Source organism: Ursus maritimus, unplaced genomic scaffold, assembly GCF_017311325.1.
Source record: "Ursus maritimus isolate PB19 unplaced genomic scaffold, ASM1731132v1 scaffold_16, whole genome shotgun sequence".
Lineage (NCBI taxonomy): Eukaryota > Metazoa > Chordata > Mammalia > Carnivora > Ursidae > Ursus > Ursus maritimus.
Window position 1 is genome coordinate 12,644,710 of NW_024424008.1, and position 24,769 is coordinate 12,669,478.

General features: G+C 41.0%; 1 protein-coding gene and 1 pseudogene across 4 annotated transcripts in view; one reads left to right on the top strand and one right to left on the bottom strand.

The window, feature by feature from the left end:
• GAB2 (GRB2 associated binding protein 2) overlaps positions 1-24,769 on the bottom strand; it is a 183,296-nt gene that overhangs the window by 40,185 nt on the left and 118,342 nt on the right. For 3 of the 4 annotated variants that reach the window (XM_040630909.1, XM_040630908.1, XM_008707388.2), the window contains exon 2: positions 11,485-11,785. In XM_040630909.1, coding sequence (XP_040486843.1) covers positions 11,485-11,785 — 301 coding nt within the window. Of the gene's footprint in view, positions 1-11,484; positions 11,786-19,370; positions 19,501-24,769 lie in introns of those variants that run through there. The other variant, XM_008707391.2, reaches the window with a different exon arrangement.
• Positions 18,002-20,520, top strand: LOC103678080 (annotated as a pseudogene).

Sequence of the window (24,769 nt, forward strand, 5' to 3'; positions counted from 1 at the left end):
AGACTGTAGTCTCTGAGAGGGGCTAAGTAAGATCAGGACGGCACCCAGTCCTCAGTGGAACTGGAGACTACGGGCAGGGCAACAGGCAAGTAACTTAAGAGCTGGAAAAGCAGGCAGAATCCCGGGCTCAACTCCAGCTTACACACCACATTACGATGAGAACTGAGTGAAAGGGACATGGAATCTCAGAGCTCCGACTTTATGCTGGGACGCACTGCAGGCGTGAGCTTAAAGGAAGAGTTCAAAGGCCTCTGGCCATCAGTACAGACACAGAGGCTGGGGATCAGGTGGTCCTGACACCGACATCACCTCTAGATCACCGTTTCCCAGACTTTTCCCTTTTATGGATGAGTTAACGCACTGCCTCTTTGTTTACCTGTTTGTGTATTTTTAAAAACCAACATATAGGGCAAACACTTTTTAATTATGTCTCTCTCTCTCTCTCTCACACACACACACACACACACACACACACACACACACTTTAACAGAAGTGCACACCCATACAAAGAGGACCTCAGAATGAAGGGAAGTTTTAAAATCTGACTACATTTAGTTTTATGAAACTGACTACATCTTCCTCATGTTTTTCATGTTTGTTGTGGACGGAGAAGGATTTCCGTAGCTCAGCACTGATCTGCATTCCCTCTTTTGAAATATCTGCAGAGGACCAATATTTTCATCCTGCGTTTAGCGTTCCCAGGCCACCAAGGGAGAGGGGGAGGGCATGCCCTCTGGGTCTGGCTCCAGCTGCAGCACCTGGCTCACTCCCCTGCACTCTCCAGGGTGGCTTCCTCTCACCTGCCTCAAACGTTACATTCCACACGCCATACAGTTCACAAGCAATGCAAAGAAAGATGGTTGAAAATTATCATTTTGGTCCTCAAACTTTAGAGTTGAAAAAACTGAGATCAACACACTGAATCAGTAACAAAGCTGAAATTTAAAACCAGGACTTTGATTCCCAATTCAGATCCTAGAGAGAGATGACCGTACCTCCTGATTTTGTTGAGCTCAGAATCCTACCCAGAGCTGTACCTCAGTGGATGTTTAATCAGAATCAAGATCTCCCGAGGTCCAAGGTGACCTTACCCCTAAAGTCAAAGTCCTGATTCTACCTCTGGCGAGAAATTACTTAGACTAGGCTATGGAATCTGGTCTGGGACCCATTCAGCACTACTTTAGCACCTTCCTTCTCCAGAGATAATCAGAAGCACTCAAAGAACAAAAAGGGGAGACATCTCAAGAGATGTTTGTGAGCTGTTGAAGGTTTCTGGGGTTGAAGAGTCGGGATGAGACACTCTCCTTTCTAGCAGTCTGTGGGTTTTGGCAGTTAACACTAGACCTAATCCATGCTGGTGGCCTGGGTTGGTGAGGGGGAGTGTCTGGTATAAAAGGGAAAGCAGGAAGAGGGATCAAGGCTTAGAATGAGAAGAGGGTCGGGTTTCTCCCTGTCGCCCTCTCCTCCTCCAGAGGGGTCTGGGCTTCCCTGCAGGCCGAGGCTGGAGTCTGCCGGGGTATCTGTGGGGGATTTTACGGAGTTCATGTCCCAACTCAAAGCCTACTCTCGGGGTGACTAGACCCAGCTGTAGACAAAAGACAACAAACAAACAAAAGATTGAGGAGGAAGGCCTGATATTTCTGGGTTATTTAGAATAACATTTTTCTTTTAAAAAAGGCATGAGGATTTCAGATCTGGCTGGAAACTGGTCTGGATGTTTATTTTCCTCATTGTCTCAGTGGAAAAAAAGGGTGGGTGATTCAGACAGCAGCCTCCGCCTCTGGGCTGGGGCCCGGGTCAGTCTACGCTCTGTTCTTTGCTCCTCAAGGGACTTGTGTCAGCGTGGGGAGGGGGCTGCAGTTTACCTCCCACATTTGCTCTAAGCTTCCAGTAAGGATCCCCCAGAAGAGCTGAGAGATCTGAGCTCAGTCAAAAAACCAGAGAGCAAAAGGTAGGGGAGGGAACGAGGGAGGAGATGGTCCTCCCAAGGATGAGAAGAGAGAAAGGGTGAGGTCTCTGAGGAAGGCCTGTTTCCTTCCCACCCTCCTCCACTTCTGGCTCTCCCACTCACTGTGTCTGGGGAAAAGGACCAAGGTCACCAGAAGGCATCTGGGTTGACTGCGTGGCTCCACCGCAGCCCTCCCTGCTGTCAGATTTAAAGAAGAAGGGGTCTGGTCCTGACCTTTAAGGCACCAATCCTTTCTAGAGAGGAAGGAGCTGTTTGAAGACACCACCCTCCCAACCCCAGTAATATTCCACCACTAGAGACTGAAGATTTCCCAAAAGCATTCCTCTGGGTATCATTTGATCCCAGGGGGACCCAGGACTTAAAACAATTCTGTCGTTGCGTTACTGGGGAAACTCAGGGATTATTAGAAGTGTCCATATTTATAAAATACTTAAAAGGTGGGGCAGCCTCACCCAAAACTGTGGTAGAGAGAAGGTGGAGAAGAGATAAAGAACAGTTGGTTGAAACTCTGGGAAGTCCTCATTCTACAGAGTTAGATATATGCGACTACTGTGAGACTCCCGACAAGGAGCTCAGGAGAGGGAAGATGCTAAAATAATACCCAGGGTACGGAGGAGGCTCTGGCCTCACTTCAAGATCTTCAAGAATTACTAACTATACTCCCTGAGCTCTAATTCGCAGTAGTTTGTTGGCTACTCAAGATGGATCATGCTGAACGCCAAATGTTGGCAAGGACGTGCAGAAAAAGGAACCTCTTACACCGTGGGTGGGCATGCAAACTGGTGCAGCCGCTGTGGAAGAGAGTAGGGAGGCTCCTCAGAAAGTTAAAAACAGATCCACCCTATGATCCAGTAATTGCACTACTGGGTATTTACCCCCCGCCCCAATACAAAAGCACTAATTCGAAGAGATACAGGCACCCCTATGTTTATTGCAACATTATTTACAGCAGCCAAATTATGGAAGCAGCCCATGTCCATCGACTGATGATGGATAAAGATGATGTGGCGTGTGTGTGTGTGTGTGTGCGCGCGCGCATGCACGCACACGTAATGAAATATTGTTCAGCTATAAAAAAGAATGAAATCTTGCCATTTTCCATGACATGGATGGAGCTAGAGAGTGTAATGCTAAACAGAGTAAGTCAGAGAAAGACAAATACCATATGATTTCATGCATATGTGGAATTTAAGAAACATGACAAATGAACAAAGAAAAAAAAAAAGAGAGAGAAACCAAGAAACAGAGTCTTAACCATAGAGAACAAACTGATGGTTACCAGAGGGGTAAACCATGGGTGGGGGATGGGTGAAACAGGTGATGGGGATTAAGGAGGACACTTGCTGTGATGAGCACGGGGTGATGTATAGAAGTGTTGAATCGTTATACCATACACTGAAACTAATATAACACTGTATGCTAACTATACCCAATTAAAACAAAAGTAAATTAAAAAAATAAGACGGATCACGCTGCCTTGCTAATTTAACCCTCAAAGGTTAATATTAATGTATAGACAGCACTTTACTTTCTAAAGGGTCAGTTCTTGGTGACTTAGAAACCTCCTGCTTTTCCCTCCAGCTGGCTATTTTGTGACCTACGAGCCACGGTGGTAAACGGGTCTGTGAAGCAGGGCTAGGACTAATGAGGAGTGTGAGCGCACAGCCTACTGTGGAGTTAAAGCCTTGGACCGGAGCCCCAGCAACACTGCTTTCTGTACTGTTTAACTCTTGGCATCCTTACCCGAACAAAAGGAATAATGTCGCAGTCTGCCTATCTCATTTGGTTTGTTTCTTTACACTCAAAGGAGACTGCATTAAGTGTTTTGTCATCTGTAAGTTCCGCTAAGAACACCAGACACTTAAATCACATCCTGTTCATCTTGACCTAGAGATACAAAAAGCATCATCACCACAACCACTACAGGGAAAACAGTGAACCCAGCAGCTAGCGTTCACGTTGTGCACCTATCCATTTTCTTACCTTCCTCCCAACAACTGACAGGGAGCAGCATCGTGTCTACTTTATAGATGATAAAGCCTCAAAGAGACAAAGTTACTTATTCAGTACCATAGAGCAACGAAACTGCAGGGCTGGGACTCCAGTGCAGCTAGTGTGGCTTTCAGAGTCCCCGCAAGAGCAGCACAGTCACTGAATAACATAACAGAGGGAGGGGACCAAGGGAAGGAGGAGTCCTCGGCTCAGAGGATTCAAAGGGGTGAGGGCTTCCTAACAGTGGAGGACTCCTGAGCCCATGAATAATTCATCAAAGCTCTGTGCTGCGAGCGGGTTCCTTTTGTGTACGGTGCATCTGTTCAGGGACAGCTGCCTACCACTGGGCCACAAATGTGAGGACTTGGACCCGCCCGCTCATAAACAGCTCAGAGAAGCTTTCTGCTCCCTTCCTCTGGGGACTGAAGGCTATCCGGATTCCCAGAGGAAGATGGGGTTCTTATTTTTGCTTGCGTGCTTGCGTGCACACCGCCCCTCCCCCTCCCACACAAACACACGCTAAACTCCGCACATGTGATATGAAGTCTTCTTGATATTCTTGGAATTGCTTTCCCTTCCTGAGCATCATCCCTAGTTTCCTTTTGGAAAGAGATCTCTGTCAAGAGGTTGTTTCCTCCACCCTTATGCCAGTATTCAGACTCAGTTTCACTCCTGGTCTGTTCTTGAATCCTAGACGTTGCTGGCTAGAATATGCAAGGAATTGGAGGGTGGCAGTATACAGAAGCTGGGGGTGGCAAGAAGGCTTTAAAAGAAAACACTCCATCTGCCGTGGAACCTCTTCCAGATGAAAGTGAAAAACAGAAGGTTGGGGTTTTTTTTGCTTTTTTTTTTATTAGGTCCCATCACAACTCTTACATAAAGCAAGAAAGAGGGTGTATGTGCTTGAAGGAGGCTTCCCCAGGAAGAAATTTCTCCAGGACCACGCAGCGAGCAGGGACACTGCATTGCACAGCTCTAGGGGACAACTCTACACGGAACACAATGCGAATACTCCTCTGCGGAATACGAAACTCGACGGGCTGCCAGAGGTCTGAAGTCTGTCTTGGTGAATCCACACAGAAGCAGAGCCATTGGGTGAGAAGATAATTTTATCTCTATTCAACAAAAGGAAACTGGGAAAACATGTGACCTGTTCATATAATCCCAGAGTTGTGATTCGAAGTCAGGTATCCTCACCTCCAGCCTACAAATTCACCAGTAGAGTGTGGTGACTGGTTTAGAGGCCTGAAGTTACTAAATTCCTGGAATATTCCAGCTGAAGGATGTGAGCAATATGGGTTGGTGAGGACGAAACTTGAGTTGGCTGTAGGACCCTCTGTGGAAGGGGTCAGAGAGTGCTTCCAGTCCAACACGTAGTGTCCAAGGGGGCAAAAGTGCCTGGGCTTGGTCCTAGCAGATGTCTGTATTCCAGAAGGTCAGAGACAAAGCACGTATAATAATACAAAGTCAGACCTGGGTTAGACGAGGCTCCTGGCTCTGTCATTTTCTAGCTGTGTATTTTCAGTCAAAACCGCTCCTACCGCAGAAGATTCCTATGAATTTTTAGTGCAGATTTATGCAGAGCTCCTAGGTCACGTAGAGTAGACGCTGATTATATAGCTCCTACTGTTTTCTTTTGTGGCCACTGAGGGTTAGGCGTCAGTACAGGGTGCTTTCCCCGTAAGGTGGCTGCTGACACAGGCACCCCAGAGACTGGGTTGTTCTCAGTAAGCCGCAGCACAATGAGAGCGGTGTTGAATTCAGGAAGCCTCAGGGACAGAGGACACTGGGGAGTCCATGTGAACCCGCCAAAGCAGGCGTCAGGACAGAGAGGAGCTGTAGTCCTGGAGTGCTAGGCAGGGAAGAAGAAGCACTCAGTCTCCTTGCTGGAGAAATGGGAGCATAGTTGATAAAAGTGATGAAATGAAATAAGCGAAAGTAGGCAGTCGAATGTTAATCTCCTTCCTGCTTTGCCTCTGATCCTGACTCTCAGCTAAAAACCCCACTGATTTGGGTGATTAAGCTTTAATCCCTTATCTGAGGGTTTTATAGATATAATCCATTTTAAAGAAAGTCTCTAAATTAAAACATAACCCATTATGTGGCTGAATCTTTTAACACGCCAGATTCTCCTATGAGAGGGAAGAAAAGCCTACTATCTCCCTCAGAAAGATCTCACAAAGAATCCTAACCTCCTGTCACAGACAACTAACATCTTTGCTCTCATAATGAAACCACCTGGCATCTAATAAAATAATCCCCTTAAAAATGAAGTCAAAGGTTTAAGGGAATATATTTTTTAATAGACAAAGCTGGTGAAAAAATACTGACTTGTCACCCCCTTAAGATTTTCCCTCCCTCAGTGAGCTGGTGGTGCACAGGCTGGGGTCTCCACCCACGGTCATGCCTCTATTCCAGCACTCCCCTGTGACTGCCTGGTTAGCGGTCTGTCCCTTCCACTAGACTATGATATCTGAGCACTGGAACCCTTCTGGTCATCTTTGTAGCCTCAGTGGTTGTGACAAGGACTGTCACAAAACAGATGTTCCATAAAGGTTTGCTGGATGAATAACTGAATAAACAAGGTATGAATGGGCGAATGAATCGTCCTACTAAAGAAAGCAAGCCCAGATAACGTGGTTCCACACATTCGCATTTGAACTGTACTTAAATCCTATACAGTAAAAGTAAGGATTCAGGCATTAATCACTTTTTAAATATGTGATTAAAAATATATTTGCACCAAGAGTAATTTTTGTTACATCTCAAGAACATTTCTCTTGGTAGGAACACCTCTAATCGCACAAGGAAATAATTCAGTTAAAAGCAATTTGCTCATATAGATCAATGGAACAGAATAGAAAACCCAGAAATAAACCCACAATTATATGGTCAATTAATCTCTGACAAAGGAAGAAAGAATACGCAATGGGAAAAACATAACCTCTCCAACAAATGGTACTGGGAAAACTGGACAGTTACGTGCAGAAAGAGTGAAACTAGATCAATTTCTTGCACCATACACAAAAACAAACTCAAAATGAATTTAAGACCTAAATGTGAGATCTGAAACCATAAAAATCCTAGAACAGAGCACAGGCAGTAATTTCTCTGACATTGGCTATAGCAACTTTTTTCTAGATATGTCTCCTAAGGCAAAGGGAAACAAAAGCAAAAATAAACTATTGGGATGTCATAAAAATAAAATGCTTCTGCACAGAAAAGGACACAACAAAAAAACCTAAACTAAAGGCAGACTACTGATTGGGAGAAGATATCTGCAAACGGCATACCTGATAAAGGGTTAGTATCCAAAATATAAAAACAACTGATACAATTCAACACCCCAAAACAAATAATCCAGTTAAAGAATGGGCAGAAGACATGAACAGATATTTCTTCAAAGAAGACATCCAGGTGGCAACAGACACATGAAAAGATGCTCAACATCACTAATCGTCAGGGAAATGCAAATCAAAACCACAATGAGATATCACTTCACACCTGTCGGAATGGCTAAAATAAAAAACACAAGAAACAACAGATGTTGGTGAGGATGTGGAGAAAAAGGAACCCTTGTGCGCCGTTGGTAGGAATGCAAACTGGTGCAGCCACTGTGGAAGATGGCATGAAGTTCCTCAAAAAGTTAAAAATAGAACTACCCCAGGATCCAGTAAGCACACCACTGGGTATTTACCGCCAAAATACAAAACAATGATACAAAGGGATACATGCACTCCTATGTTTATAGCAGCATTATTTACAACAGCCAGATTATGGAAGCAGCCCAAGTGTTCATCAACAGATGAATGGATAAGGAAGATGTGGTGTGTGTGTGTGTGTGTGTGTGTGTGTGTGTGTGTGTGAATAGCCCATTATATATTCCATATATATATTTTTTGAATACATATATTCATATATATGTATTTATATATTCCATATATAAAAATAAAAATAAATATATTCATATATACTATAATGGAATGAAATCTTGCCTTTTTAAAAAAAAAGATTTTATTTATTTATTTGACAGAGGGAGACAGCCAGCGAGAGAGGGAACACAAGCAGGGGGAGTGGGAGAGGAAGAAGCAGGCTCCTAGTGGAGAAGCCTGATGTGGGGCTCGATCCCAGAACGCCGGGATCACACCCTGAGCCGAAGGCAGACGCTTAATGACTGCACCACCCAGGCGCCCCAAGATCCTGCCATTTGTAACAACATGGATGGATCTAGAGGGTATAATGCTAAGTGAAACAAGTCAGAGAAAGACAAATACCATACGCTTTTACTCCTATGTAGAATTTAAGAAACAAATAAGCAAAGTAAAAAATGAGAGAGAAAATCAAGAAACAGACTCTTAACTATAGAGAACTGATGGTTACCAGAGGGGAGGTGGGTGGGGGATGGGTGAATCAGGTGATGGGGATTAAGGAGTGCACTTATCATGATGAGCACTAACTAATATGTAGAATTGTTGGATCACTATACTGTATGACTGAAACTTATATAACGTATGTTAACTGTACTGGAGTTAAAATAAAAACTTAAAAGCAATTTGCTTTCTGATTACTTCATCCCCACCCCACAATTACCTATTTTCTAAAAAGCTGAGGTATTTTTTGGACCTATCTCTCACATTTATGAAAGCTTTGAGACTGGGGTGGGGGAAGTAGTCTATAGTTTTTCCTCCCTTGTTCTTTTGATTCCTTTTTATTTTCCCCCTCCTTGCTTGTTTCTTTTATGCATGCAATGTTCCTTCATCAGGAACAAAATAAAGGGAAAAACAAAAAAATCCGTGAAGCCTATAAATGACAAAGATTTGGGGAAAACAGGAAATTCCATACAGGAAACAAAGATTATACCAAAGGTTTTAAAAGTAAAATGGGGACTCCTAACCCTTCTGCAAGGAAGATGAAAATCACAGAATTCCTAGGACAGCATGTCCAGTCCAGGCACAACAGGCTACATAATTTGGAGAGCCTGGTGCAAAGTGAAAATGCAGTCTGTTCAAAAATTAAGAACTTTGACACAAATAAATAGAAAGATATCTCCTGTTTATGGACAGGAAGAATTAACATTGTTAAAATGTCCACACAGTTTCAGGGAATCCCAATCAAGATTCCAATGGCATTTTTTACAATAACAGAAAAAAGAATCCTAAAATTCATATGGAACCACAAAAGATTCCAAGTAGCCAAAGCCATCCTGAGAAAGAAGAACAAAGTTGGAGGCATCATACTTTCTGATTTCAAACTGTATTACAAAGCTGTAGTAATCAAAACTGTATGGTATGACATAAAAACAGACACACAGATCAAGGGAACACAACAGAGAGCCCCACATGTAGGGTCAACTAATATTTGACAAGGGAGCTAAGCATACTCAGTGGTGAAAAGACAAAAAATGGTGCTAGGAAAACTGCGCATTAATATGCAAAAAAAAAAAAAAAAGAAAAGAAAAGAAAAGAAACTGGACCCCTATCTTAACTACTCACGAAAGCTAACTCAAACTGGATTAAAGATTTAAATGTAAGACCTGAAACCATACAACTCCTAAAAGAAAACATAGTGAAAAGATTCCGTGACATTGGTCTTGGCAATGAGTTTTTTTGGATATGACACCAAAAGCACAAACAAGAAAAACAAAAACAAACAAATGGAACTACATTAAGCTAAAAAACTCCTGCACGGCAAAAGTAACGAGATGAAAAGGCAACCAAAGAAATGGAAGAAAATATGTATTTTCAAACCACGTATCTGCTAAGGGGTTAATATCCAAAACACATAAGGAATTCCTACAACTCAACAGCAAAAACAAAAGCAAGAACAAATAACCCAATTAAAAAATGGTCATAGGAGCTGAATAGACATTTTTCCAGGGAAGATATTCATATGGACAAGTTCCCTGAAAAGATGCGCAACATTATTAATCATTAGGGAAATGTAAATCAAATCAAAACCGCAATGAGAGATCACCTCACACCTGTTAACTGGCTATTATCAAAAGGTAAGAGGTAAGTGCCGGCAAGGATGCAGAGAAAAGGGGACCCTTGTGCACTGCTTGTAGGAACCTAAACTGGTACAGTCAGTACGGAAAATGATTTGGAGGTTCCTCAAAAAATTAAAAACAGAACTACCATATGATCCAGCAATTCTGCTTCTGGGTACATATCTGCAGGAACTGAAATCACTATCTCGGCGAGATACCTACACTTCCACGTTCACTGAGGCATTACTTAGAACAGCCAAGACATGCAAACAATCTGTGTCCATTAATGGGTGAATGGACAGAGAAAATTTTATAGATGTAATATTATCAGCCATAAAAAATAAGCAAGGGAGCCCCAGACCCTCGGCACTCAGAATGAAGTTGTGAAAAGACGCTCGTGCCGAGGCCCCACCCTTGAGACTCCTAGCGAACTGATCTGGCATGGATCCTTGGCACCAGCATTTTAAAAATGCTCCTCTTTAATTCTGTCATGCAACCAGGTTTAAGAACTACGGATTTAGGCTCTCCACCAGTCTCAGAATAAAACCTATTTCTCAATCATCCCCAAGTTGAGGATGAACCCCCAAAAATATTAAAGAGCATTTCTGCAACTTAAAACTCAGTTAAAAAAGTTGGGCTACTTGGAGTGTCTGGGTGGCTCAGTCAGTTGAATGTCTGACTCTTGGTTTTGGCTCCGGTCATGATCTCGGGGTCATGGGATCAAGCCGCATGACAAGCCCTGCATCGAGTCTCATGTCAAGCCCTGTGTCAAGTCCCAGAGCCCCATGCTGGGCTCCGCACTCGGCAGGGAAACTGCTTGGGGCTCTCTCTCCTTCTTCCTCTGCTCCTCCCCCACTTACACTCAATTTTAATAAATAAATAAATAAATCTTAAATAAATAAATAAATCTTAAAAAATACAAGGTTGGGCTACTCTTTTGTAAAGTCCACAAAACCCAAATATATACCCGTATTTCCTCCTTTCACCTCTCCCCTCTCAAGTGAACACAAAAAGCCACTGGATTATGCATCCACAATAATCACAGAGGACCCCAAACCAAAAGAAAAAAAAAGGGGCAAGTGTGACTGTGGAGGATGGTCTGAAACAGACGGGCTAGAAGAGGCAGAGGTGGGCCAGAGAAGGAATCCCGGTGCGAGCTGTCCCTATGGGATGAGTGACATGTGAAGAGCACAGAGCGCCGGAAAGTGGAGGGAAGGGGGGAAAGGTGCAGGGCTGACAAAGGGGGTGGTGTTGAGGTACCTGAAGAAACACCACAAAGTACCTTTAGCTTCATCATAACCTCAACACATCTCAGGTTTGAACGTAATTAGGGCCAGAGGTCCCTCTGGTACTTGGCCAAATGCTTCCCACTCTCACTCTTTGCCTATTACTCCTCTGCCAGAGAGGAGGGCTTTTAGCGGCAGTCTGCTGTCCCTGCTCAAGGAATCTGGAGGCCTTCATTGCAGCCCCAACGGCTAAGTCCCCTCCAGGAAGCATCCTGGTCCTCGGGAGAAAGGTGTGGGTTTGTTCTCCTACCTGTGCTCTCCTCAGCCTGATTGAAGCCACAGATCTGGCAGATGCTCTGGACCCACTTATTCATGTCCTCCTCGGTCTCGGCCACCAGATAAAAGGTGCGCTCGCTGGTCTTGATGTCAAACACAAAACTATCCTGCAGCTCCTTCTTGTTGAAGGTCAGGCCTGCATCCACCTGCTCACAGAAGTTCAGGTTGATGATCCTCAAGGGCTTCTTAGAGTGATCATTCTTGTAGTATTCCAGAACATCTGGGTCACCACTCATCCGACCACTCCGCAGGATAAACCAGCGTTTCTTCCAGGCCTGAATAGGAAGGAGGAAGAAGACGGAAAAAGTCATTAGTTATCTCAAAGCCTCTCACAGGTGTTCAGAAATCACCAGGTAAAGGATGGGGACTGTTGCACCTGCAGGCTGAACAGGGCCCCTTTCTCTTTCATACTCCCGGAGTTTAAAAATTGGAGGATGATTTTAGAATGCATGTCAGTGCAACATTTCACCATGGAAACAGGGTCTTATCACTATGAAATGAGATGTGGCATTCCCATGTTTTAGATCAAGAAGTTGGATGGAGACTAAAACATTTTTGAGCAATTATTCCCTAGGCTAGGATACAGACTCAGACTCACAGTGCTTTTATTCAGGTGGAATTTGGAAAACCACAGCATTTCAGTATATGGATGGGGATCGCACCAAGGCCTGGTGAATTGAAGCAATGTCACGTACAGCAGGGAGCAGAAAAACAAGTTCCCGAACTTTTAGTACATTGTGCTTTTTACCAAATGATGATGCCTTGGAAGAGTCACATAGAAAGCCTTTTAAAACTTTTCAGAAGCCCAGAACTTTAGGATTTTTTCCCACTATCTTGCTCACTGCAAGATATATAAGTACTCATAGCCTGAGTACTTATAATAGGGCCTTGCACATATTAACATTAACATTATCACTGAATAAACTCCTTGTATCATGCCATACAACAGAATTTAACACTTGATTACATATTCTCTTATGCTGTCTTCTACATTCCATCTCTTCAACAGGACTGCGTCCTCTGTGAGCAGACCCGTTACAAAGTGGTAAAAAGATGTTACATGTAACGGAGCTTTGGGTGAGTCTATGTTTAACCACTGACTTGCTCTGTGATCTACAGACTAAGTCACTTTTTGCTTTGGAGCTTGCTTCGTGTGTAAAATGAGAATCAACGTCACCACTACCTGCCCTCACTACCTGGCAGGGTTTTCATTATGCAAATGCACCTAGAGCACTTGGTACACAATCTGGAAGCACCAGCAACGCCAAGGACTGGATGACTGTATTGCAAGTGGGCCCCCAGGCCACCCAAAAATCCTCCTACGGTGACCTTGTCTATCATTTTCTCATGCTCTCTGGCAACAGTCTCTGAACTTTTTGAATCTCCAGCATGTCTACTCTTTTGTTTCATGAGAAAATATAAGCAATTAAGAGAATTTACACATGTGTCAGCACCAGATTTACCCATTGGCCTACATCTGCGGCAAAGGAGCCTGTTACTAGGGAGCGTGCACAGTTCATCTGATCGAAAGCCAGCGTCCTTCCATTTGTGCGTCCCCTCTCACCTACAAGGGGACACCACTGTATCATTCCCCCGTTCTCTGGAATCACTGTGTTTTCCCTTCCTACTAGGATCATTTCCATCAGGACACCAACATCCCCCATCCTGGGAAAAAAATTTAAAACTTGATTCCACATTCCCCTCCAATTCTGGCCCAGTTTTCTGATTGACTTTTCAGGAAAACTTCAGAGTTTTCTATACCACTGGATCTTTGTTTCCTCTCTTCCCATTCTTTTTTGGAAAGCAGTCTAATCAGGCTGCCCCACCCCTACCACTGACATAACTCAAGAAAGGTGTCAATGACTTCAAGGCCATTAACACAACTTTTGGGTTTTACTTGATCTCTCAGCAACACCTGCTACAGGTCTGTTCTGTTCTCTTTGAAGCACCTTCTTCCCCTGGCTTCAAAACTCACCCTCAATCCCCCTATCTGCTGGCCTCTCTTTTTCAGACACCAGGGCTGGTTCCTTCTCATCTCCTTGACCTCTAAATATTGGAATGATCCCAAGCTCAATTCTTAGACTCTTTCTCTTCTCTTTCTACACCTGCTCCCTAGGTTATTTTATTGTTTCACAGCTTTAAAAATCACCTAACTGCTGCAGTTCCCAAATTTATTTCTCCAGCCCAGATTCATCTATTGAACTCAAGTCTTGTATCCAACTCTTCACTAATAGGCATCTTAAATCCAATGTGCTCAAAACTCTTCGTATCCTCCAAGCCTGTTCTTCCTGCAATCTTTCCCGTCTCAGTTAACAGCAACTCCAGCTTTCCAGGTGCTCAGGCCAAAAATCTTGATGTCATCACTGACTCCTTTCACATTCCACATCTAACCCAACAACAAATCCGGTGGGTTCAAACAGTTGAAAATATATCTACAATCTGGCCTCTTCGCACCTCCACTGTTATTCACTTGGTCTAGCCCACCATTTTGTCCTCTTCCCGCTTCCACCCTTTCATCCTGCAACCAAGGCTCAACATGGAACCTGATATAAATCAGATCATGTCACTTCTCTGCACAAAATCCCCAAAGGCTTTCTATCTCAGAGTAAAAACCAAAGTCAGCAAAATGCCAGTGGGTCTGACTTGATGGTCATCTGTCTTCCATGCTACCTCTCTTAAACCACCTTCTGCCACTGCCACTCCCTGCCTTGGCCATTCTGCTCTCACCACACTGGCCACATACTTCTGCTTCAGGGTCTTTGCTCTAGGTGTTCCCTCTACCTGGAATACTCCTTCCCCAGATAGCTTCCCTTCAAGTCTCTATTCAAATGTCCCATTGTCAGGGCGCATGCCTGATCATCCCACCCTAACACACTCTTTCCCCCTTATTCTTCAATACTGTTCTTACTACTACTTATACCACCTAAAATACCACATTTTTGTTGAGTTTCTGTATCTACCTCCCAAAATGTAAACAACAGGGCAAGGATTGGTTCTTTTTATTCCATGTTGCATCCTCAGTGTTTACAATAGTGCCTGACACATAGCTGGCTATCACTGAATAGGTACTGGATTAATTAATTGACTAATCATTTTCTTACATGAACTCCTTACAGCATCTAGTAGGTTATAGGGATATAACTGGTGCCTAATAAGCCTTAGACTGAAATGAAGAAAAGGTATAGATAGATAGGACAGAGCTGAGGGAAATAAAAAAATAAGCACTATTTACTTATAGTCACCTAAAATCTTGCCCAGGCCCCTGCTTATAGAATTCTGTGTGTGCTTGTGTGTGTGTGTGTGTGTGCGTGTAGCAGGTGCAAGCATATACAAGTGTGTGGGTAGCCAGGTGCATTTTAAAAATGTATTGTTAATAGTTTAGCTTGTGTTTCAGTTCATGTGTCTCCTTCAGTGTTTGTCTCTGCAGAAAGAGCTATCTCCCAATCACTGGCGTGCAGGTGCAAGCATAAACACACACAGACACAACCTCATAAACAAGAAAAAGGTGTCTGCTACAGATAACATCAGAGCCTGTCAGGTTCTGCTTCCAAGGAAGTGGTGCAGGCTGATAAATGACTGCTTATCAAATGCTGATAAATTTATGGCAGAGCAGCCAAGGCTGTCTAGTCTAGTCCCAAATTCATATCCCTCTTCTGCCACACCACTTTCTCTCCAGTCAACACACATTTTTAAAAAATCAAACAACTGAGAACCAAGTATAACCAACTCCAAAAAGTCTAGCTCCAATGACAAGTTCTCTGATCCTCTCAGCTGAAATGGACCTCTACTTCCTCTCAACCCTCATATACTTTTTCTATACTTTTTATGACCTGTCATTTTTTACAACATTTTACAGATATTTTTGGTATTTGTTGTGGTTTATTTCCAAGTAGATTATGAACATCTCCTATTCTTCTATGAATCTTTATGGCAGGCATTTGCTAAATGTTACTAAGCAAGGGTCTTTATTGCTGAAACTTTCTTATCTCTCTGGTCTCATTTATGCCTCCTGCCTTCCTTCTTTCCATTCATCTATCCAACAAATATTTGTTTAGTGCCTACTATGCTGCAGGCATTATTCTAGATGCTGAGGATACAGCATGAATTATTGGCCTCAAAGAACTTACTGTAGGTGCATAACAAACTACAGATTATTCTCCAAATATGCCACATAACTGCATGACTTCATGTCTCTGCACAAGCTACTGCATCTTCCTGGAATAACTCTCATCTCACTTTGTCTGTCTAGAAAATTCCTATGTCCCCTCAGTGCCAGCTTGTATCACTTCTCCTGGAAGGCCTTTACTAACTTCCCCAGGTAAAGCTGGTGCTCCTGTCTTATATTCCCTTAATAACTTGTGCTTTCTTTGGCATTTCGTGCCTCAACTTTGGCATTTCAATTGTTTATATACCTTCCTCCCCTTTAAGCTCTGAACATCTTGAGGCTAGGGTCCTATGTAGTCAAAACTTACTCGGCAAAATGTTTGGCCTATATGAGAACTCAGTAAAGATCTGTTTACTTTCTTCATTCTATAAATATATTAATTTATTCAAACTAATAAATGCAGTTTAAATATATAAATGTTCACGGTAGGAAGTAGGAAAGGAGGACAGCAAGAGAATTACAGCAAAGAGATTAAGAAAGATAAAGGTATACTGTGGATTCTTTATGTGAGTTCTTTAGCATCTCGTTCTCTTCATTCTGTTAGGAACAGTGGCCATGTGATAAATATTTATAAGGAAATCTGGGACCTTCAGCTTGAACGTGTCCCATGATACAGAAATGAAAAATTTACTGTTGGATTACTGATACATAATGCAAGAAGAACATGAGAACATAAGTCCGGAACATGTTATTAAGAAGAAAGCTTTTACAGGACTGTTCTTTTAGCTATATAAAATCTCTTACAAAAATTAAGCTAAAATGGATCATGGACTTAAATATAAAATACAAAGAGAATTCAGCAAGATATAAAAAGAATTATATAAGATAACCAAGTGGGGTTTGTCCCAAGCATGTAAAACTAATTCAATATCCAAAAATCAATCAGTGTAATCCACCATATTAACAGGCAAAAGAAAAACCACATGGTCATATCAATTGATGCAGAAAAAAGCATTTGACAAAATTTGACACCTATTCATAATAAAAACTCAAAAAATAGGAAGATAGGAGGAGCTTCCTCAGTTTGATAAAAAGCATCAACAAAAGATCAACACCAACATTATACTTTGTATTGAAAGAATTAATGCTTCCCCCCTAAAATCAGGAACAAGGCAAGGATGTCTGCTCAATCTCAGCACTCTTATAAAACACAGTGCTGAAAGTTCTAGTCAGGGCAATAAAGAAATAGATATAAAAGGCATACAGATTAGAAAGAAAGAAAAAAAATTGTCCCTATTTGCAGATTACGTAATTTTCCACATAGAAAATCCCAAGGAATTTAGAAAAAAATACTCAGAAACTCTTGGAACTAATAAGTGAGCTCATCAAAGTCACAGGATACCAGATGAACATATAAAAATCAATTTGCTTCTATATATCAGCAGTGAATATGTAGGTATAGAAAATAAAAATACTGGATTAAGAAGTTGTGGTCCATTTATACAATGGAATATTACTCAACTATCAGAAAGAACGAGTTCTCAACATTTGCAGCAAAATGGACGGCACTGGAGGAGATAATGCTAAGTGAAATAAGTCGAGCAGAGAAAGACAATTATCATATGGTTTCTCTCATCTGTGGAACATAAGAACTAGGAAGATCGGTAGGGGAAGAAAGGGATAAAGAAAGGGGGGTGATCAGAAGGGGGAATGAAGCATGAGAGACTATGGACTCTGAGAAACAAACTGAGGGCTTCAGAGGGGAGGGGGTGGGGGAATGGGATAGGCCGGTGATGGGTAGTAAGGAGGGCACGTATTGCATGGTGCACTGGGTGTTATACACAACTAATGAATCATCGAGCCTTACATCGGAAACCGGGGATGTACTGTATGGTGACTAACATAATATAATAAAAAATCATTAAAAAAAAAAAAAAACAGAATACACATTCTTTTCAAGTGCACATCGAACATTCTCGAGGAAAAATTGCATGACAGGCCACAAAAAAAGTCTCAATAAATTTAAGAAGACCAAAATCATATCAAGTATCTTTTCTGACCAACGGTAGGAAACTGGACCTCAACTACAATAAAAAACAAAACAGGGGCGCCTGGGTGGCTAAGTTGGTTAAGTGTCTTTTGATCTCAGCTCAGGTCTTTTTTTTTTTTTTTAAGATTTTATTTATTTACTTATTTGACAGAGAGAGAGAAAGAGAGAGAGAGAGACAGCCAGCGAGAGAGGAAAGGCAAGCAGGGGGAGTGGGAGAGGAAGAAGCAGGCTCCCAGCAGAGCAGGGAGCCCGACATGGGGCTCAATCCCAGAACCCTGGGATCACACCCTGAGCCGAAGGCAAATGCTTAATGACTGAGCCACCCAGGTGCCCCTCAGCTCAGGTCTTAATCTCAGGGTGTTGAGTTTGGGCCCTGCACTGGGCTCCATGCTGGGGATGGAATCTACTTAAAAAAGCAAAAAACAAAAAACGAGAAAAACCACAAACACATGGAGGCTAAACAATGTGCTACTAAGTAATCAATGGGTTAACAAAGAAATAAAAAATGAAATAAAAAAACACATGGAGACAAACAAAAATGAAAACACAATGGTCCAAGATCTTTGGGACACGGTGAAAGCAGTTCTAAGAGGGAAATTTATAGTGATACAGGTCTACTTCAAGAAACAAGAAAAAAATCTCAAATAAATGACCTAACTTTACATGTAAAGGAACTAGAAAAAGAAGAACAAAGCCCAAGGTTAGTAAATGGAAGGAAATAATGAAGATCACAGCAGAGATAACTAAAGTCAAGACTAAGAAAAGGCAGGAAATTATCAATGAAATCAAGAGTTGGTTCTTTGAAAAGATAAATGAAACTGATAAGTTTTTAGTCAGACATATCAAGAAAAAAAAAGAGAGAACTCAAAACTAGAAATGAAAGAAGAGAAATAACAACCAGTACCACACAAATACAAAAGACTGTAAGAGACTACTACAGAAAATTATATGCCAACAAACCGGACAACCTACAACCTACAAGAAATAAATTCCTTCTTCCAAAACTGAATTCCAATCTTTCAAAACTTAATCAAGAAGGAACAGAAAATTAGAATATCTCATTTACTAGTAACAAAATTGAACTGGTAATAATAATAAAAAAAACCCAACTTCCAACAAACAAAAGTCCAGGACAAAATGGTTTCACTTGTGAATTCTACTAAGTATTAAGGAAGGGTAAATACTTATTTGTCTCAAACTATTGCAAAAAACAGAAGAGGTAGGAAAGCTTCAAAATTCATTCTATAAGACCAGCATTACCCTGATACTAAAACCAGAAAAAGGTACTGTAAAATAAAACTACAGGCCAGTATCTCTGATGAACATAAATGCAAAAATCCTCAACAAAATATCAACACACCAAATTCAACAATACATTAAAAGGATCATTTGTGCTTTTCCTATAGGAGCTGTGGGGTTGAGAGGAGCATGGCCCTGTCCTCTCCCTGAGATGGTGTGTGCTCCTCCACTGATACCAGTGTACTCTGAAAAGGGGGAGTCATCTGCCAAAAATCTTACTTTGCCTGCTATGTTCAAATCTCCTATTTGACCTGATATTGTGAACTTTGTTCACACCAACTTGCACAAAAACAACAAATAGCCATATGCTGTAAGTGAATTAGCAGGTCATCAAACCAGTGCTGAATCCTGGGGTACTGGCAGAGCCGTGGTTCGAATTCCCAGAGTTCGAGGCAGTGAGACTTACTGTTCTGGCCAGAGTGCTTTTGGAAATATCTTCGTGGGGGCCGCATGTTTGCACCAACCAAAACCCGGTGCTGTTGGCACCGCAGAGTGAACACAACACAGAAGCGATATGCCATCTGCTCTGCCCTGGCTGCCTCAGACTTACCAGGGCTGGTCATGTCTAAAAGTCATTGTATTGAGGAAGTTCCTGAACTTCCTTTGGTGGTTGAAGATAAAGCTGAAGGCTACGAGAAGACCTAGGACACTGTTTTGCTTCTTAAGAAACTTAAAGTTTGGTATTGAATCAAAAAGATCTATGCCTCTCAGTGAATGAGAGCTGGCAAGGGCAAAATGAGAAACTGTCCTCATATTCAGTACAGGGGACCCTACACCATCTATAACAGGGACAATGGAATCATCGAGGCCTTCAGAAACATCCCTGGAATTACTTTACTTAATGTAACCAAACTGAACATTTTTTAACTTGCTCCTGGTGGGCATGTGTCACATTTCTGCATTTGGAATGAAAGTGCTTTCTGCAAGTTAGATGATCTGTGTGGCACCTGGTGTAAGCCTGCCTCTCTCAAGAGTAACTACAACCTTCCAATGCATAAGATGCTTAATACAGACCTTAGCAGACTCTTGAAAAGCCCAGAGATCTAAAAAGCCCTCTGAGCAATGTGCAAGAAGATTCACCACAGACTCCTGAAGAAGAAACCACTGAAAAACCCGAGAATCATGTTGAAGTTAAACCCACATGCACAGTCCATGTGCCTCAACATCATTCTTTGTCAGGCCAAGAATCACAAACTTCGGATGGATAAGGGAAATGAGAAGCCAAATCATATGAGAAGGGGGCTCCAGGCAAGCCTGTGGTAGGGAAGAAAGGAAAGAAGGCTTTTAGTGTTAAGAAGCAGAAGAAACCTTTGGTGGGAAAAAAGGCTGCAGCTACCAAGAAACCAGCAGCCAAGAAGAAGCCTACAGAAAAGAAACCCACCACGGAAGAAAAGAAGTCTGCTGCACAAAAACTTAAATTTGTTTATTCCATAAAAGTCAAATCATTTTGGACAGCAAATTTTGAATAAAGACCTGATCAAAGGCAGTGAGAAAACAAAAGGATCATTCACCACAATCAAGTGGGATTTATTCCAGGGATGCAAGGATGGTTCAATATTCACAAATCAACCAATGTGATATATCACATTAACAAAATGAAGGAAAAAACCATATAATCATCTCAATAGATGCAGAAAAGGCACCTAATAAAAGTCAATATCCATTCATGATAAAAACTCTCAACAAAGTTGGTTTAGAGGGAAAATACCACCATATAATAAAAGCCATAGATGAAAAACCCATAGCTAACATCAAACTCAATGGTGAAAAACTGAATGCTTTTCCTTTAAGACCAGGAAAAAGACACAGATGTCCACTCATGTCACTTTTATTCAATATAGTACTGGAAGTCCTACTTGGCAGCAAACAGGTAAGAAAAATTGGTAAGGAAGAAGGAAAACTTTCACTATTTGCAGATGACATGACACTACACATAGAAAACCCTAAAGAATTTAACAAAATACTATTAGAATTGATAAATGAATTCAGTAAAGTAGCAGGATACAAAATTGAATATACAGAAATCTGTTGTGTTTCTACGCACAAATAATGAACTAGCAGAAAGAGAAATTAAGAAACAACCCCACTTACAATTGCACCAAAAAAAAAAAAAATAGATAGAAATAAATTTAACCAAGGAGGCAAAAGGCCTACACTCTGAAAACAATTAGAAAGTAATGGAAGAGATTGAAGATGATACAAACAAATGGAAAGATATATCATGCTGATGAACTAGAAAAATTATTAGTGTTAAAATGGCCATACTACTCAAAGCAAATGACAGATTCAATGTAGTCCGTATCAAAATACCAAAAGGACTGTTCACAAAATTAGAACAAATAATACTAAAATTTGGATGTTACCATGAAAGACCCTGAATAGCCAAAGCAATCTTGAGAAAGAACAAAGCTGGAGGCATCACAATCCCAGATTTCAAGATATACTACAAAGCTATAATAATCAAAACATATGGCACTGGCACAAAAATAAACACATAGATCAATCAAACAGGATAGGGAGCCCAGAAAAAAACTCATGCTTATAAGGTCAATTAATCTATGACACACGGGACAAGAATATACAATGGGGAAATGACATTCTCATCAATGGTGTTGGGAAAACTGGACAGCTACATGCAAAAGAATGAAATTTCTTACACCATACACTAAAATAAACTCAAAATTGATTAAAGACCTGAATATGAGACCTGAAACCATAAAACTCCTAAATGAAAACATAGGCAGCAGTCTCTTGAACATCAGCCTTAGCAATATATTTACAGATATTTTTCCTCAGGCAAGGGAAACAAAAGCAAAAAAAAACCAAGTGGGACTACACCAAAATAAAAAGCTTTTTCACAGTTAGGGAAACCATCAACAAAACAAAAAAGCAACCTACTGGGTGCGAGAAGATATTTGCAAATGATTTATCTGATAAAGGGTTAATATAAAAAGTATATAAAGAACTTATGCTACTCAGTGGCAAAAAAAATAAATAAATCAAAATCAAAATCAATCCAATTATAAAATGGGTAGAGGACCTGAGTAGACATTTTCCCAAAGAAGACATACAGATGGCTAACAGACAAATGAAAAGATGCTCAATACCACTAATCATCAGGGAAATGCAAATCAAAACCACAATGAGCTATCACCCCATACCAGTCAGAATGGCTATTATTAAAAAGAAATAACAAGTGTTGGCGAGGATGTGGAGAAAAGGGAACCCTTATGCACAAGGGTTGGTAAAAATGTAAATTGGTGCAATCACTGTGGAAAACAGTATGGTGATTCCTCAAAAAATTAAAAAGAGAAATACCATAAAATCTGGTCATTTCACTCCTGGATATTTATCCCCCCCCTAAAAAAAGTCCCTGAAAATACTAATTTGAATATGCACCTTTATATTCATTCAGCATTATTTACAACAGCCAAGATATGGAAGCAATTCAAGTATCCATTGCCAGACGAATGAATAAAGAAGCTGTGGTGTACACATCTACAGACATACCACACAAATGTCACTCACCATTAAAAGAGTGAGATCTTGCCATTTGTGACAACATGTATGGACCTAGAGGGTATTACGCTAAGTGAAATAAGTTAATCAGAGAAAGACAAACACCATATGATTTCACTTACTGGTGGAATCTAAAAATCAAAACAAGCAAACAACAACAACAAACAAGAAACAGACTCATAAATGTAGAGAATAAACTGGTAGTTGCTAGAGGAGAGGGGAAGGGGGGAATGTGTGAAACAGCTGAAAGGGATAAAGAGGTATAAACTCTCAGTCATAAAATAAATAAGTCACAGAGATGAAAGGATAGCATGGGGAATACAGTCAATAATACTGTAATAATGTTGTATGATGACAGATGGTAACACTATCATGAAGAACACTGCATAATGTAGAGAACTGTCAAATCACTGTGCTGTGCACCTCAAACTAATAACATTGTATATCAAGCATGCTTAAATAATGAAATTTTTAAAAGATAGAAAGACAAGCTGTAGAGTAGGAGAAAATATTTGCAGACCACATATTCAACAAAGAATAGTATCTAGAACATATAAAGAACTCTCAACACTCAACAGTTAAAAGAGGGAAACAATCCAATTAGGACCAGGGCAAAAGACATGAAAAGACACTTCACTGAAGGGAATATACAGATGGTCAAGAAGCACATGGGAAGATGCTCAACAGCTTTAGCCATTCTGGAAACACAAATTAAAATGCAATGAGATATTATCATAGACCTATCAGAATGGTTAAAATAAAAAACCATGACAACACAAAATCCTGGTAACAAGGCAGAGAAAATGGGTCACTCAAACATTATTGGTAATAATCTAAAATGATATAGCCATCCTGGAAAACAACTTGGCCGTTTTTGTTATTGTTGTTGTTGTTCATTTTGTTTTGTTTTTTTGGGAGAGAGGGCTCTTGCGACACAGGGCTTGATCTCATGACCTTGAGATCATGACCTGAATAGAAATCAAGAGTTGACATGTAACTGACTGAGCCACCCAGGCCCTCCTACTTTGGCCATCTCTTAAAAAACCAAACATGCAACTACTATATACCCCAGCAATTGTTCTCCTGGGTATTTATCCCAGAGAAATAAAGATTTATTTCATACAAAAACTTGTACATGAATGTTTAAGTTTTATTTATAATAGCTCCAAATTGGAACAATCTAAGTGTCCTTCAATGGGTGAACAGCTAAATAAACTGTGGTATATCCACACCATAGAATACTACTCAGCAATAAAAAAAAAAAAGTATTGACACATGCAAAATCTTGAATGCATCTCCAGAGAGTTATGCTGAGTCAACAAAGCCAATCCCAAAAGGCTACATGCTGCACGACTGCACTTACCTACCATGCTTGAAATGGCAGAATTTAGGAATGGACAGATTAGTGGCTGTCAGTGGTTAAGGAGGCTCTTGGAGTAGGACAGATGTGAGTATGGCTATAAAAGGGTGGTATGAGAGATTCTTATGGTGATGGAAATGTTCTGGATATTGACCATATCAATACCAACATTCTTTTTTTTTTTTAATGATTTTTTATTATATTATGTTAGTCACCATACAGTCCATCCCCGGTTTCTGATGAATACCAACATTCTTGTTGTGATACTGTAGTATAGTTTCAGAAGATGTTACCACTGGGGGTACACTAGTAGAGTGCATGATCTCTGTTATTATTTTTACAATTACCTATGAAACTAAAGTTATCTCAAAATAAAGTTTAATTAAAAGGAAACTGTTCCATAAGAGAATTAGAATGTTCATAGCTAGGGGGTTGCCTGGGTGGTACAGTCGGTCAGTTAAGCATCCAACTCTTGGTTTCAGCTCAGGTCATGATCTCAGGATCATGGGACTGAGCCCTGTGTCAGGCTCCACACTCAGTGCAAAGTTTGCTTGAGATTCTCTCTCCCTCTCCTTCTGCTCCTCCCACTTGTGCTCTCTCTCTAAAAATAAATAAAATCTTAAAAAAAAGAACATTAATAGATAGGAAATGTATTTGAAGAAAACCATAAGGAGGAAATGACTATTTCTCAGACAAGAAAAATAAACATCAGGGAGAGAAAGGTTGTTAATAGCTGGCTAATGACTATGACCAGATCCAGCTGTCCTCCATCTTTCCCACTCAGGGATGGGAGAGGATCTTAGGAAATCACAATATGAAAATATGAATGAACTTCAGAGTTCAGGCTTCTGAGCAGGAGGATACAATATGGAGTAGATTAAGAGTCACTGGTATTTCTCAACCTTCCCAACTACATGCCAACTCTA